At 43.4% G+C, this 17821-nt stretch overlaps 1 protein-coding gene across 5 annotated transcripts in view; it reads right to left on the bottom strand.

Moving 5' to 3' along the window:
- LOC138632304 (VPS10 domain-containing receptor SorCS1-like) overlaps positions 1–17821 on the bottom strand; it is a 142878-nt gene that overhangs the window by 66216 nt on the left and 58841 nt on the right. For all 5 annotated transcript variants that reach the window (XM_069717779.1, XM_069717777.1, XM_069717778.1 and 2 more), the window contains exons 2-3: positions 13627–13694; positions 1894–1993 (exon numbers count right to left, since the gene is read on the bottom strand). In XM_069717779.1, the coding sequence (XP_069573880.1) occupies positions 1894–1993; positions 13627–13694 (168 nt within the window). The remainder of the gene's footprint in view (positions 1–1893; positions 1994–13626; positions 13695–17821) is intronic.

Genomic DNA, 17821 nt, shown 5'->3' with positions numbered 1-17821 from the left:
AAATAATATCATGATATATCCAGGTATTTTTGAGATAACGATATTCTTGACAATTTCACAAAATACTTTGATTATTACTTTTAATAAAATACAATTCCAACAAATAAGTGTCAGATTTACGTGTCGGCATGAACGCACTATTATTACTTTAAAAATTCAGTTAAAACGAAACAAAAAAAATGTTCTCTGAGTTGTTTAAGTTCGTAAAAATAAAGAAAAGTAACTCAAAGTGAGATTCAGATCCTGTAAACAACCACTGCAGCGGTGCAACAGAGCCGCTGCTCAGTCAGGGCTAATTACTTCCTCGCCGCTGTCAGCAGATCCAATGATGTTGAAGTCCTGATGTTCTGAAGTTTAGGGTCAACATTTGCCCTTTAATAAGGTCGTTTTGGGCTTCGTTGCACTTTTGTTTTTCATACGGAGTCGAGTTGTTCACCTGAGCCTCTGCTTCACGCTGCGTGTCCGGAGCCGGCCGGTGTGAAACGGCGTGACCGACAGTTACACTCATACTAAACAAAAATCTAATTTCAAAGGGCTCTCGAGCTGCTTAACCAATTTGACTCAAATCTGATGTTTCTTCGCTCGAGTTTTAACCCTTTTTGTGTTTAATTTTATGCATTTTATCTGTTTATTGTGCATCTCGTTTTCAGTTCCTTTATATCTGGTTTTATGTGAAACACTGCATGTCATTTTGTATGAAAGGTGCTATACAAATGTTTATTATTATTATTATTATTACGTTTTAGGAGATGATATCGTGACCAGAAATATAAAAAACAGAAATATATTAGTAAGAAAGGTCACTCGGTTCCAGATTTTTTAAACCTTGCATGCATCTCAGATTTGATCAAAAAACAACAACTATATCAGCAGTGATGTGTACAAATGGCTGCAAGATCATTTAAAACGGAACCTAAATCAATGATTCGTCAACTGACAAAAAAATGAATCCACAACTATTTTACTATTAAGTCATTTGTCAAGCAGAAATGACAAATATTATTTAAAAATTTGTAACTCACGAACAGTCGTTGCTTCCTCCCGTTTATCATTGCTTTGTGCTGCGTTCATGTGCATTGGGAACTTTTTCTTCGACCCCCCCCCAATGATAACAGATAACCGGTATTTACTTGCAAAATTCAGGTTTATCTGTATATTTCTCACAGAATAATGCTGTAATAGAGTGTATCGTATATATTTGGCAAAACCTGTATCCTAATCCTTTGCTGATGACAACAACAACAACAACAACAACAACAACAAGCCATCCCGGCTTTTGTGTAGGCGAGGCTGCCGTCTCACTGCACATTTACGTGTCCTCGGGGACGTTCCAAACAATCACAGACCACCTAACCGGATCACCTGGACGACGGGGAATCCGAACGCGTTTCGTCTTCATTATCGGACAGTAATGAAGTCAGAGAAAATGACCCGCCTTGATTAAGAGTCGTGTAAAGGGAAGCGTGAGCAGAGACAGATGGCGTTCACCATCAGTTGACCCACGAACCCCATCGAGACGCAGGGTCGCTGCCTGAAGGGCGGTTTTGGACATATAAACACATCCTCGTCTGTCACCCCCCTTTTTTTTTTTCTTTTTTTTTTTTTTTTTATATAATTGATTTACCTTCATTTTAGAAACTGGAGGGTTGCTTCTTTACTGCGTTTGGATTTCACAGTGTTAATAAAACTGTTCAGTGCATCTTACTGACATTGCGGGAAGGGACAGAGAAGAGGAGACAGACATCAAACAGAGAGCGACGAGTCAGACGGCATCGATATGTTTGCCCGGGTACACACTGTGAAACCGTCAGACCGCGACAGCAAAGGAGCAAACAAAAAGACACGTTTTAAATCCAGGTGAATAAAAAAAGAAAAGAAAAGAATGAGCGTTACCTTTCTCTTGTTGTTGGGGCTCACGTACAGATAACTGAGTATCGTCTTCACTCCCACTTTGTCGTTCAGCTTCTGGTACGTCGCTCCGTAGTCAGTTGACCTGAAATTTAATCAGAGAGCTCTGATGAACACTTTGTGAATTACTTTGCTGCAATTAAAAAGCGTCCCTTCGAGAATTCGGCACGAGGAGCGCTGACGTGATTAAAACCTTTTTTTGTGCTCGACGCGGCGAAATGAAGAGGAATCATTACGGTGACTCGGGCGGCCACCGCTTGCTGCTGTGTTTATACAACGCATGGCAAACAACACACCTGGGAACATCACACGCGCATACAAACATACATGCCGACCTTACCGAGAGGGCACCCGCATCCTACACCAGCAAAGAGAGGGCTACCGATTCAGAGAGTCCTCTCTTAGTCTCTTTCATGATACAACTAGAAACACGCACGCGATTCATTCATTTATGTATTTAGTTTATGAATTGAAAAGGGAAACTGGGGGCTTTCATAGCTTGCAATTAAACTGCCAAACGCAATTGAAACCGATACACCGACTTTCTTGATGTCTTTTTAAAAATGTAACTTTGAAGTTAAGACATTTAAAAATGTCACAACTGCACAAATATTCTGACAAATTAATAATTTACCTTCAAATATTTGGCTGCATCCACTAACTAATCACGTATCTGTCAAGAAATGCAGCATCGAGAAATGCATGCTGTATTTAACAATCACATAAAATAAATAAATAGTTTAGAATATTTGTAAAACGACAGCATATTACGACATTTTCATAAAGTCCCTTGCCAGGTGAATAACCAACGTTACTTGTAACGAAAATACAACATTATTGTTTGTATTTAGTGGTAACGATGCAATCTTGCAAAATAAATGAATAAAAAAAACATTCTCCACCTGCCATATACAAAAATAAATAAAACAAGCGGATGCAGTTGTATTGAATGAATGCGTGAATGCGACGTACGGTTCAGGGTTTATTTAACAAAACGTGTTGACCTTTGTTAGAGCGCCCCCTAATGTCTGACGTGTCAAAATCTTTTCAGAAAATAATTTTCGGGGTTCACTGTCTTCCATTGAAATTTCACCGTTGCTTAGCTTACAGTTTGGGCTTCACCACCATTTGTTTGGACGTAGCAATAATAATAATAATAATAATAATAATAATAATAATAATACAAAAACGTTGGTGCTTGGACCCCTCATAACACAGTGTACACAGTTTTTGTTTTCATCGATGTTGTCATGTAGAAAATAAGAGGGGAAGAAAAGACGATACCGATTCAAGATGGAAGATAAAGTTGTTAGTTTGTCTGTTCATTAATGGACATTTTGTTCAAGGAGATTTTCAGCTTTGTTAAGCTGCGATAAACATGTATTTAATTTTTTTTTAAACATTTGCTGGACAAGTGGAGGACTGACACACACACACACACACACACACACACACACACACACACTCGCCCTCGGGCCCCTTTCCTTCCTATTAGGGAAGCCTTTCAGTTTGAGAAAACCCAGCATGACACTACTCGACCACACGAAGCCATTTTTGTGAAAAAAAAAAAAAAAAAAAGCTTCTTTCACTTTGGTGTGGACCTGCCTGGTCTGATCCTGAATCCTTTCCCAACGCCACTCGGCCGGTTGTGACCGTGAGCCACACGGGGCCTTATCACCCGTCACCACCGGCGAACGTCACTCATACTTAGCGGTAACAAACCCCAGCAGTCAGGTTGCAAAATTTGGAGGAAAAACCTTCCAAAACCAAAAGGTTGGAGGTTGATACTGCAGTAAATAAATACTCGAGAGTTTTGGAATTAAATGTTCACACCGCATGTGTCACCTTGCAACTTCTCTCAGTTTCAGTCTGCAAATTCGTCTTGCGATTGATGATATTATTCATATCCGGGAGACAACAGCTGCACTTCACTCTTCAGATGTTTTGGAGCACAGGGATTAATGCCAGGAGATGGTTTGGGAAGTCACCGTGACTTGTACAGAAGTGGAGGTTGTTCCTCTCGTTCACTTTGAGAACATCTGCACCCTTTAGAAATAATATGATAAACTTATAGAGCCCTCCCTTACAGAAAAAAAAAAAACATTCATTTTGTGTGAAGCAAGGAAAACTTTTCCGCACGTTTTCCCCATATTATCATGTGTAGCAACATGTGATGAACATGAGCCAAACATGGAAAAACTCATGTTTTCTTTTGTAAGAGCTGCATGACTGCAACTCTCCTACAGTGTAGGCAAACTAACTTGCCACTAAATAGCAGGAGTGTCTTACTTTAAAGGTTTCGTTCCAGTAAAAATTAAGTGTTTAGTTATTCTCAGATGCAGGAATTAGCATCTGCTATCTGTCAGATTTCAAAAACATCATGTCGTCCATCACTGACTATCCCTGCTACCCCAATAGATTTATGGAAAACAAAAGACAGACCTATTTTCTACTCATTATTACCTGCAGTTTTGCGACTTTTATTGTTTGTCTATATAATTGTAACAAAGTGTGTCCACGCAAAACAGACTGAACCGTATTAAGGCGCTTTTGAGAGCAAATAAATCGAGTTTGAAAGTAAAAGTATACGAACTGAGAATAAATTCATTTGGATTGCAAACAAATTCTCCCTTAGAGTTTTGTTAGTTTTGGTCACAGACTTGAGAAGTTCTTATTGTGCTAAATTGTTAGCCCATGTGGCTTCTAGACACCGTCCGCATTGGTGTTGCCTACTAACGGTGTTTTTACAACACTCGAACGCCACACGACTTCTCATGTTGTAATCTCGAACTCGCGACTTCCATTTGAATGCAGCATTAGTCTCGACACGCCTCGCTAACCAACTAATCTCGTTTCGTAGTCTACCATCTGTTTACGGCCTGTTGCCAAACTTTCAGGTAAAACAAAACAAAAAAAACAAAAAAACAGGTTTGTTCCATTTTAATGTGCACAGTCATCAGTCGGTATTCGTACACTATTTACTACAAATAAGACCCAATATGGGACGCAGGATCTGGACCCTCTCTGGCCTCTTACACAACACTCACACGACCGTGTCCGTTTATTTTCACCTGTAACTTAATGATGTTTTTTCACGCGAAAATGGAAATCAAATCACAAAGTAGCAGACGCCACACAAAGATGTGTTGCTGTACCTTCAGATAACTGACAGGCCTTAATGAGCTGAAGAAGAGTCTATCGTAGATATTTAAAGCTGCCGTGGATATAACAGACAGTGTGCAGTCACTCATTAATCTGCATACGGTAACCACGTACAGCAACGCATGTGGGTGTGATTCCATGCATTCACAATGCAGAAGATGTGTTTCCGAGTTTAGTTACAGCAAACTTCTGTCAACTCGACATCTAATTAAACAGTAAACACACAAACACGCAGGTGTGCACGTGTCATAGATCATCATTACACTGATAATACCGTGTGCCTCCTCTATCCTCAACTTTATTTATACAGCAACTTTCATACGAGCGTGCGGCCGCAAGTGTGTCACAGTAAAACACACAATAAATAAAAGCAAGAAAACCTTTTCTTTTTTTTTTTTTTTAAGGAGAATGGAGGACTAAAATTCTACGATAAAATAATAGGGATGAGGTGGGATGAAAATAATAATTAAAACGTAAAAACCAAAGGTAATGAACATTTCTCCATTCAATCAATCTACTTCCAAAAAGACAGATTAGAGACACATGCAGTAAATTACAAAATAGCGGCGCACACATGCGACGTGACGTGGCCGGCACCATTTTGCTAGTCCCGAGCGGTTTGGATCAGGAAGTGACCATATTTGGGCGAGATTGGGAGGAGCGAGTGATGGATCTGACTGGATATTACATCCTGCTCACCGATGGACGTGAACTGACTGCGCCACAGGCCTGTCAATCAAACAAAACACCGCTTTTTGAAGCTTATTTTCTAATTAATGACGGGATTATTTTCAGATGGACGGCCTAAACACTAATCAGGAGGAGTAAATTTAACAAATGACACACGGGAAACGTGTGGAAAAATGTTATTGACTGCGAATTTCACGGGAGAAGTTGAATGAGAGTCTATGGAAGCCGGTGCTTTTTGGAGCCGACCTCTAGTGGCACTCGGTGGTATCGCAGTTCAAAGCACTTCCGCATCGGCCCCAGTTTTCAGAGCCGAAAGCTCCGTCCACTTTTATATGCAGTTTGTGGACGTGAAGGACCCGTAATCAGTGGAAAACGCAGTTAACACCAAAATGAGGCCACACTGACTCACTAATGGGATTTAAACCTTTAAATGAGGGAGAACCATCACCACGTTCCTCTCAAGTATAGCAATGATTGATTACCACTTTAACCTTAAAAAAATATATATATATTTTCTGTGCTCCGACAGTAATTAAAATCTCTCATAACTTCAACTTCAAACCGGGAGTCCAGTGGAGACAATTTGTCTTTGAATATCAAAAGTAGACCGAGGAACACGCTTGATGTTTTTTTTTTACAAAGAAACGATGAAAGAAACGCTGAGTGACAGTCGCAGCAGCCGGTGGAAAAAAAAGGCCTCAAAGCGGAGGTGACTTCGGCTTTCTACATTCAGTTCCGCTTCATGCCGCCCGCCGAGGTAAATCCGGCACGTGGCATTCAACAGGAGTCGTGGATTCAGTCCGACAATGACTGGAATGCGTCATTTACATAGAAAAGAGTGTTAAACCGGTTTTAAGCCACTGAAATCAAAACCGTCTTTGAAAGAGAGCTGAAACATCCAAACGTTGGTCAAAGTGCTGACGTGAAATTCGCGTTTAGTCGGATTTTAGCATTTCAGAGTCTCTCTGAAAGTTTGAGCGACTTTTCACAGCTGTCAGGTCTAATTTATGTCGAAGGCCCGAGGCTCAATCAAGGAGCTATTCTAATTTCACATGAAGATAAAGAGAAAGCCCGGAGTGTGCAAATCTAAAAAAAAAAAAATGCAGCAAAGACAGCGCAGAACGACTCATGTGACTTCAAAAAAAAAAGAAAAAAAAAGCAATCACTCACATCGACTGATGCATTTCTTTTTGTGCGTGGCCGTTAAATCTGCACGGAGATTCCCGTTCAAAGAGTTTTCAGAGAGCTTCACACTTTACAAATATTCATGTGGATTTTGTCTCTTTCGGTTCCCCTTTTGAGATTTCCCCTGGGTTGGTTTCCATGGCGAGCAAACATCTGATGAAACTTGGACGAGTCCGGCGTCGTTCGTCACCACCGAGGACCGGCGGACGATGACATCATCGGGGCTATTGATCGACTCCTGCCACAGAATCGCAACGATTCAAGGCCCCCGGTGACGTCGTTTTTTTTTTAGTTTTTTTTTTTTTTAGCGTGAACGCCGCATTAAATGAAAAAAAAAAAAAAAGATTTATCGGGGACGATAATCCCGAGCGAGACTCGTCCGCCTCGCTCGGAGGTGGTTTACGTGCGGGTGTGAAACGCAGCTCTGCCCGCCGGGACTTCAATCCGCCGGGAGGACGTCGGCGCCGCGGGTGGTGGTGGTGGTGGGGGGAGGGGGGGCGGGGGCGGCGTCAGACTGGCCACACGTCGGATGAAACACGAGTTAATTAAACACCGTCCGAGGGCACAGTCGCGATATCCGTCCTGTTCCAGTTGTACGCCTCGCTGAGGAGAATGGATTGTGGATACGCTGCGAGGACGACTGAGCTCCTCATTAAATCTTATAACACACACACACACACACACACACACACACACACACACACACACACACACACACACACACACTCCCAACCCTGAAACCTCTGCGATTCTTCTACTTTCTCTCACACAGATTAGGATTAGAGCTGCCAAGAGGAAGAAGAAGAAGAAGAAGAAGAAAAAAAAGCTTATTAGATAGAATTTCAATTAGGATTTCCGGCCCCCTATACATTGATAGGTGGCGACTCGACAGCCTTTACATTCTCCGCGGGGAGATCCAGTCGTCGTGCTTCGGGAGGGCGAGAGCTGCATGCATCTCGGGGATATTGAACATGAAGCTCGCGCAGTCAGCGGCAGCAGGACCGCTGGAGTCCCCGGACAAACGGCGACCGAATTCGTGAAACCCTCACGCACGGCATTCCTCTGGCGCAGCAGGCCGAATCATCTCTTTCCCTCCCTCGTACGTCCGCATTTCCTTTCCGCCGCATTCCTGCCCGTCAGCTTTTGGAGGCAAACTTCAGCTCTTGAAGCTACGCTGGAGAAACGGGTGTTTCTAAGAGAGTCGGTGAAAGCATTTAGGAGGCACTTGTTGCTGGAAAAGCCTTATTTTTAAATCTTTGCATTTTCCTTTTTTCATATGTAGACAGCATTCACGAAGAGAGAAGTGCTCATTAAATCGTGTTTCTGCGCATGAATACTGCTGAAATACAGGCTTTAACGTGGCTTACGGACGTCACCCTATCGGTCGACGTCGAGGGACACGTCGTAGGACGAGTCATGCCGGGCAGGTAAAAACTAGAAAAACTCGGACGTGCCAGGCTTCTTCAGTGAAGTCCCTCTACGAGGCCCGTTTGTTCTTCATATTCAGACCCGACTCTGGCAATTTACCGGCGGTGACTAAATCGTGTTTTCTTATCAAAAACGGAATCGAAGTTGGCGACCTTTTTAAAAGGCGTCTCGCAGGAGTGAAGACGCCGTCCTGGAACTCCTGGATGCAGCGGTCATTTAACGGTACATTTACTACGGTCGGGTTGCTCGACTGATTGTTTTCCAAAAGGTCTCCGTGGTGTCTGTGATCCCTTGAGCCAGAGGTTGTTCATTTAGGCCTAACAGTTGTGCAGATGCTTCTGTTGGGGGAGGGTTTTTCAGGTATAAATAAATCAAATATTTATATATTTATATATATATATATATATATAGCTGAGGACTTTTGAGGTTAAGCCACAAAGGGAACTATGCCAAACTACAGGTCCCTTTTACATACGAGTTAAAATGTTAAAGTCCGAGCTTTGTTTGGTTCTCTATAGAATCTTTCTGCCGGTAAAACAGAAGCGACAGACCAAGCGGCAACGCTGAGGGATGTTGGACGGAGTCTGTTTTCTATTTCTGCTGTGACGTTTAGTCGTGCGATGTCAGTTTTTCTACAGTCGGGAGTCCGATCGCAGCGCGTCGAGCTACATTGTTAGTGTGCAAACAGAAAGCTCCCCGTTGGCACCGATCGGGTAAATAATCACCCGGCCGCCGGTGGTTCTAACAGACATTAACGGATGTAATGAAGCAAAAAATACAGACCCGGGTCCGAGGTCGGGTTTGTGTTCTCTGATTTGGCAGCATCGTTTGGGTCTTTTGAGACTCGGCGGCGGCGGCGGCAGCTCAGGTCACGAAGCGCGAATAAAAGGGACTGAAAAACAAAACTACACCGAGTCATATCAAAGCTTGCCGACGGGGAGATCTTTTGCTCGGCGTGTCAGCGAGGCGGTTGACAGGCAGGCGGACGGTCCCGTGGGCGCGCCAACGTCGCGTCACCTCGCAGGTACGATGGTTTCAAGCTGTTACCTCATGCTGCTATTTGGGGCGACGGCAGGCGGAAGACGCCTGGGTGTTGCTTCAAAACTCTCCCCCGAGGAGCCGCCGGCTTTCTGGCGGACCGGTTATGTCGCTCAGCTCCTCTGTCGATCTTCCTTGCCTGTAAGTTGTCGGATAACGTTCTGCGAGCGCTCTCCGCCGTCCTCTTCGCCGGCTCGAAACGTGTCTCGATCCGTTCACTCGCTCGTCTGTCTCTTTCGGGCTTTAACCGTCCGTTCATTACAAGAAGCTCTGTTTTTTTTTTTCTCATGTGTGCAGGAAACACGTCGGTACTCCGGGCACCGTTACGAGGGGTAATGTGGGAGCAACAGCCTACACTTGATCCTCCATGAGGCAACTGCGGTCATATAATGGTGTAACTGCTGCGCGTGAGGGCTGAAGCCTCGAGGCGGCCGCGGTGGAACAAACTCTCTGCTGTTCAGCCCTTTTCTTTAAATGTTTGTATTTCTCCTCCGTGAAGGACGGAGGACAAGAAACACGCACTCAGAATACTTTCCTCAAGTAAAGACACTTCAAGACTCGTCAATATTAAAGAGAACCTGTCGAGACTATTATGTGAAAATCCAACTCGCTAAAAGGCTTTCGGTTCGGTTGAAGACAAACCGGTAAAAGCTTATATGAAAGCGTCCCCAAATCGTCGAAATTGGCTCGACGGCTATACGGCACGGTCTTTGCAAACAATCTGATGAGGCAATACGAGTCCTGGTTTCATCTAAAAGTTATTTTATTACAGTAACTCATAATGTATTGATTATGGCAGCAAGTAGCTGCATATTTTTACTACTCTGCCAGATTTTGTTCCTGAAGTGTCACCCAGAGGTCGTAAGTCCTCTGAACTCTACGTTTGTGTTTCGAAACTCAATTATAATCTTTGTGTTTTACATGGGTGGGTTAATTTTCTAATTTAAATGACTCCTTGGTTGCTGTTGTATTCAATAACTTGATCACAATGTATTAATTCGTGTAAATGACGGAAATTTTGACCGACTCGAGTTTCAGCCTGAAGTCCGGTAGGTTTGCGATGTCGAAGTGTTAAAGGAACGTTAATTTTTAATTTAAATTTGTTAATTTAAAATAAAATCCTCTTGGAAGCAGGATGAAAATGTACAAACTTTAAAAAAAAAAGAGTCTATTGAGTCTAATTTAAATGTACAAAGTAAGACAATTAAGCTGCCTAGTTTGAACCTCAGTAAACAGCAAGATCTTTTCACAGCTTTAAAGTTTCATGTCCAGAGAACCATGTTATCCATCGAGTCAACAGCCGGCGTAAAAAAAAATGCTTGTTTGATGTGAACCTCACTGCAGGGTGATTAAAAAGGAAAGCACAGGTTACCGTGTCATGTCAGGTGGAACCAAGTTACGCGAAGTGAAACCTTCAAACGGACATACGTGCACCTTTATATCTTCGAGATGTTTCGTGCATTATTTTATACGTGCGTCCCTCGAAAAAAATGTCCTGACATTCAGTCTGTTGTACTTCTGCTGGAATTAAAAATCAGTTCTGCAGCTTTGAATGAAGCTCAAACAACAGCACAGCCTTAAATGCAGCACCAGTCATCATTAAGCTCCTGCTGGATCTATACAAAAAAAACTAAAGATGCTAAAGCTCTAAATGTAGAATCAAAATGATGGGATTTTGTAGAAGTTTTGGTTACCTTTTTTTTTTTTCTTTGCACAGTCTTGTTTGATTTTAAGTCGATAAGTGTGTTTTTTGTTTTCCACTTGATTTGTTTTGCTCTGCACAAACTTTCACAGAAAAGCTTCAGACTTTTGGCCTTCAAACTTCAAAATTCTATTTAAAAGTTTAAAAGCAAAACTTCATATCTGAAGTGTTCAAACAGAGTTAAGTTTATTGGATGGGCTAAAGAAAACAGACATCAGTCACTGAAAATACCTGATGATGCCGACTGATACGACAGCAAAGTGAAATCTGTTATTTAAAAAGACTTTCAGGACTGTTTTAGTCATAAAATTTTTTTTTTAAATCCAGAGATTCTTAATTTCTCTTTATGAAGTTCATGTTTTAATGACCTGAGGTCAAGATTCTCTTCAGAAATGTGTTTGCATTTGAGGTATTTTAACAGTAGAGGTCTTGAAATTACATGAAAATAGAGTTACAACACTTTAAAATAGGTTTGAATAGATTCACGTCATCTCATTGTTTGGACAAAAAGATGCGATAACCGTCACCTAGAGACGAAGATCTGGTTCTTCTCTTCACTCCACAAAAGAAGAGCAGATTTTGGTTTGTAAGCAAAACCTACTGTGACACATGCTGCTGCCTCCCTTCTACCAACTCCACTACATCCAAAAGTAAACTACGTAAACTCCTCACCATCCTGACAGCCTGGTTCAGTGATTCCCAAACTGTGGTGCGTGTACCCCTGGTGGTACGCAAGAGACTTAAGCTGAAAGGCCCTCCCAAATAAATTGAACTTTAACCGGCCAAAGTCATTTCATTGATATTATAAACAACATATTATATTAAAATTAAGTCAAAACTAGTTGGTAATCCTATAAATATTTTAGAAATAAAATGTGCCTGTGTCTTCTCATCAGGTGCTTCGGTTTACCCCCGCAGCCCGAATGGTATTTGCCCTCACGTAGCCACGTAAGGTGACGTTACATTACGTCCGACATAACGCTAATAATAGCTTGACACCGTTATATTTAGTACAAAGTCCAAACTAGGGAGAGAAAAGTGACAAAGTCAGAGCTGAGACATCAGACAAACCACCTTCAGAGGAGATGAAAAAGTTTCTTCAACTCTAAAAAAGGAGCTTTATGGTTTTGTTGGTATTTTGCCTCTTTAATTATATTTTATGAAAATAATTGTCGGTATTGGCAGTGAGATGTGACACTGGAGATTAGGCTTGGTTACGACTGACACACGGCCCACAGCCCAGTATCACGGCAAAGCATGAAATACAACCGCCCGTCCACTAGGGGGAAGCGTGTCCAAGCATCGTCGAAAATCCAGGCGTAATAAGAACACGTACGTAAACAGAGGCAGGTCGTGTGACAATCGTACGTCGACGGAGGTGATGAGACTTACAAAGATGAAGTCAGTGAACTGAAGTACGCGGGATGTCCTGACGGTATAAGTCACAAACTTTTACTTGGGAGGGCGTGGTCTAAGTCTGAGAGGTGACATTTTTATGTGGGAGTTTTTTGTTCCAAACCCTTTTGTTTACCAGTTTTTACTGATACATCTGATACAAAGCCATGTCGATACGTTTCCCTCTAGTGGACGGGCGGGTGTATTACACGCTTTGCAGTGATACCGGGTCGTACGGTCTGATGAGTTTGGAAACTATCGGCCAAGTTGTTACCACTCCATACGTTGTCCCTGGGGTTGTTGTCCGTTTCATTTTTTTCGACCTTCGTCATAAACCTGCGGGTGGCAGTTGGGACGTAACATCCGATGCACTTCCGCGCAACGTGATTGGTTGATGTTTTTATTCACTGCGCCGAAGCTGAGAAAAATCCACCTCTTTCCAAAAACTAACAAACAAAAACCTTCGCACTTTGTTGCGTAGTATTCTCGTTCTTTGCAAAAGAGTACTCATCATCCCCCCCCGGTGTGTAAAGACCTTAATGATAAAAAATACCAAAAAAAAACCACTCGATAATTATGACTTTTAATTTAAGCACATCTCTGGTTATGACGTTCTCTGTTTCAGACATCAATAGAGCCACATTCTTTCCTAAAAGGCATAAAACCAAAATTACATCAGAATCGAGTTAGAAATGAGGCCGAAGCTTCGGGCAAGGCTACGCTGCTAACAAGGCTGGTCAAGGTAATTTGCAGGATAACTCTGCCAGCTCCAATGGCATTTATTGGCTTTCATGTGAGGAATTTTTGGTGCCCACAGACATCAAAACCAATGGAGGACAAAGCTACTGGGGCTCGTCATTTCAGAGATCTATCTGACTGTTGCTTCTTTTTTTTCAAGTTTCATTTATTCACATTATGAGATCCTTGCGAGAATTGATACCCTTTATTTCTACGAGCAGAGCTGGGAGCAGTTTAAACCACATGATTAGAAAAAAACCATCAGAAATATATAGAGCCAAGTTCAAACCGTCCCCTCTGACCAATTTATTGTGTCAGACTCAGAGCTGCTTCAGGCTTTTCTGGAAATGTCATGAGCTCATGTAGTGTGATAATCTTACCTCCATAATGAACTCTCAGTCACACTGTTGAGGTTGAAGTCAAATAGTTTGGTCAGCATCAGGATCACCTGCAAAACGAGACAAGTGTGACAATCAATACAGACTTATCAATTACAGTGTGAGGAGCAGTTTGATTTACAAGAAAGAAAAGAAGCAGCAGCGATCATTTGATTAAAAAAAATAAAATCAAAATAAATCACCTGCGGATCCAGTTTGATAAAAGCATAATTTGGTCTTTGAAAACTTTTTTTTTTACACCCTTGGCATCCAAATTCAGGGAACTGCTTTTTATGTGTCTCTGCAAGAAGACTGAAATCGAGGTATTTCGAGGTCTATGTGGTCTCAAGCAACTGGGACAGTTTTATTCTGCTTCTGTTGGTCAATATGTGCAAAACTTGATGAAAATCAAACGGATTCACTACCAGTTATAACATCGGTTTAAAACATCATTGTGGTCCATGTTTACTCATTTCATTCATTCCAAATTTGTTTCCGGTTAAGACTTAATCCACTCCGACCTTTTTTCCCCAATTAAATCAAATCCTTAAACAACTAGATCAAAGCTGTTTCAAAATCAAATCCCACCCGCAGATTCTTTATTATTCAGAAACAGTGCATCACTTCATGGAAGCCGAAGATACTCTACTTTCTTTTTCACGGTAACTTTAAAAACAATTGTCAAACGTGACAAATTTGATCTGCATTTTGAAACGCATACTTTTTCTTTTCAGTATGTTCTGCCACTAACCTTACAAAGTATTTACATGCAGTATGCGTACAATCAAGACATAGTCCTTTGTAATAAAAATGCGCCTTGAACTTTTGACCTTCTTGGTCATGTCCATCAGGATCCAGAGGGCGACATTTAAAGTGAAAGGAAAATGGAGGTGATTTGAAATGGAAGTGCCACGCGTAACGTTAAACTTATTTTTTAATGCCTCTTCTTCTTCCTCCTCCTCCTTTTTTTTTTTAATTGCAACCGGGCGGAGCATTAGCGCCACCGACTCCCTCAGCGGCTCAGTCGACGTGGCGTATACTGCACCGCACAGAGGATTGTGGGTCAGAACAGCCAGATTATCATGCCGGCCAGCACGCTGCAAAATACGACCGGATGTAGTAGGAAATCCTGATATTTTTTAGGAAACTGCAAGTCACATATTGTGTATTGGACCATATTAAATATTTTTCTAGCACACTAAACAGTCTGGTAGGATGGGTATTGGAGCGCACAGTTTATCTCGGTTCACAGAAGGACCCAAATACGCAACACGGAGTAGGTCGAAAAAGCAAAAGGCAATCTTTACTCACAAGTTTGCCGGTAAAGAGAGAAGAGTTCAGGCTCGGTCCAAAAACGAGGCAAGAAACTAACAAGATGGAGAAAACCGGAGGAACTACCAACGATCTGACCAGGACTAGGTGGTGACCAGGATGTGTACGCATACTGAGCCACCACCTGATTGGCTGAGTGGCTGGCGGGTGGGCCGATTGGGGACCCCTGGTGGGCGAAAGCGGTGACTGTTCTTCCTCCTCCACTCCCGCCGCAGTTGTTTAATGTGATCCCATCTAATTGTCTCAAACTCATTACCGGATTGATTCTAAACACTCAACTGTAAATACCGCTCGTTCCGTTAACACCCCCGAAGGTGCGCGGGATGATGGGAAAAGTGGGTCAGCCAAAGACTTGGGGGAGAAAAACAGAAGGCAGAAACATCACATTTAGCTCGGAGCGTTAAAGAAGCAAAGCAGCGCGGAAACTCACAATCTATTTACTTTGTGGCTGGAGGTGTATTTGAAATGGATAAAAAAAAAAAAAAAACTCCGAAGAAGCAGAAGAGGCAAGAAAATGTTCTCAGGGAACGCTGGAGTTTCACTTTAATATCCTCTTCTTTCATTCTTTTTTTAACAGCTGCGTTGGGTCCTTACTTCGCCTGCGTATGAGTTATGTTTCATTTTGATAAACACTGTGTGGGAATCCCGAGGGGTATTTTGCGGTGACTTTAGCAGCTATCTGATGACCCCTACGCATTGCGGGGTAACCTACGGCGCAACGGTCAGACGATATGATGCGGGCGAAGCTACCGACGACTGTTCACATAAATTACTGCCTGTGAAGCATCCTTATCTCCGACTTCGCCGCCGGCGAAACGGCTGCGCGTACGAGGCGGGCGATGTTTCCCAGTGCGAAAAAAAACAAAAACACGACTACAACAAACAGAATCTGTAGGATTTATACTTGTTGCCTCTGAGTCCCGCCACGCTGCGCACGGCCAGCGTCCGGCCGTTTCCCCTTAGCCCGACCGCCTTCGGTACCCCGGCTGCCCGTTACCGGCGGCGGCGGCCGCTGAATGACTCGCGTGACTTTGCGAAAACAGTTCCACCAGCATGGGGTTTCCTGTGAGTACAAGCAGAACAGATGCACCTTGGGTAGCGGAATTAGATCGCGAGGTCGGGGCTCCTGTGATCAGCCTTATTAAGTATGCGCAAACATCTGCAGCTCCCCGCCCGAAACACAAAAGAAAAAAAAAGGAAAAAAGCCCGGGGCGCTCGGCCGACACGCGTTTTTTTTGAGAGTCGAGGTTGTGTTTGTGGATTAAAAAAAATAAAATAAATAAATACCTACAAGGACAACAACTGGTAAAAAAAAATAAAATAAATAAAGGCAGTGATTAAGAGCGGTTCAGGAAGTAGCCGGGTGTTTTCAGCGCCGGGGAAAAATAGCCCGGGGAATGAATAACCTTAAATGTCCGGACTAGACCTTTGCATGCTAATGAGTGGCCGAGTCCAGCTGGAGGCTGAATTCACACCCGCACCACACAGCTTCTCTCTTTCTCTCAACCGCTCACTTTCTATCTTTTTTTTTTTTGGACTCCCTCCCTCTCCTAATTTCTTTTCTCCCGTCACATCCAAACACCAATTTCTCCTCGCGAGTCCACGTGTGTGCGGGTTTGTGAGAGCGGGGTGAAGGTGAGGCTAAAATGCTGCTGTTTTTTTGGGTTTTTTTTTTAACATCTCTGCTGTGTGTGTGTGTGTGTGTGTGTGTGTGTGCGTGTGCGTGTGCGTGCGTTCGCGTACGTGTCGGGCTGCGGGAGAAAAAGGTTGAGCTCTTTTACATCTCGGGGCGAGTCGTCCCTCGTGGCTTCGCGTGTCAAAAGTGCGAGAGGCGGCCGCTCCGGACTCTCCGGATAGAGTCCTCTGAAAGGCCGAGGTGGACGCCCAGTGACTTGGCTCGATTAGTTGAAGGGCAGTGTGCGTACGGGCCCTTCTGTCTGCCACATATGGAGACTATGTGGGCAGTCGTCAGCGAGTGGCCCTGTCAGATGGGCTCCCACTGGAAACTGCATATGCTCCATCCCTGACCATGCCAATTAGGCCTGTGGGCTTCTCCTACTGTAAATACTGCGATGAGGCGAGGCTTCCCGTCCGTGGGGGGGGGGGGGGGGGGGAGCAGCGCGAACTGCCTCTGGACAGACACACACTCACTTCTGACAGCTTGGAGATGTGCAGAGGAGCGCGACGGCATCGGAAAGAGACGGAGCGTAGCTGGTGGTGCGCTTTTGAGCATCGAGACGCAGTGATTAATAGAGTTGCTTTAAACCGCCGCTGCTACGAGCTCCACGCGGGGTTTAATGCGGCCTCGCCTTAGCTGCATTGACTTCAAGAGAGGACGCATGTATGTGCTCCAAACAATGACGAGAACGACATCCGCTGATGAAACGGTCGCCGCCACGGTGTCAGAAAAACGTCGAGCTCGGATCAGTGGCTTCAGGACGAGCAAGTCGTCCCCCCCCCCCCCCCGCCCGCCGAAGTCAACGTAACGAGACAAACAAACGGGAAGAGCGTTGTTGTCTCGGTGGAAAGTTTGGTTAATGAAAAGCTGGAGCTGTTAACTTTCTCCAAATTTCATAAAACAACGCGAAAGCCGAGCCGGCGGTCACGGACGCACGGGGCATCAACAGCGAACGGGACGCAAACAGGAATTCAAAATGAAATCTGTCGCTCAGCTCTCCGGACTATTTTAGCGTCTTTTAGCTCATCGTTTTGGTTTTCTATCTTGAAAATGTTGGACTTGAATTCGTTGGCTACAATTTGTTAAATTGTTTTTTTGCTCCCAGAATTTGCCAAAACAAATTATTCTTATAGTCCGTATACAAAATAAAGGACCAAGTCCAAAGGAAATAAAAGCACTTAAATCGTA

The sequence above is a fragment of the Brachyistius frenatus genome, unplaced genomic scaffold (assembly GCF_029030835.1).
Source record: "Brachyistius frenatus isolate BFR_SWC_R1_liver_20210118 unplaced genomic scaffold, ASM2903083v1 Contig_180, whole genome shotgun sequence".
In the NCBI taxonomy this organism is placed as follows: Eukaryota; Metazoa; Chordata; class Actinopteri; family Embiotocidae; genus Brachyistius; species Brachyistius frenatus.
This window is presented reverse-complemented; position numbering and strand designations above follow the sequence as displayed.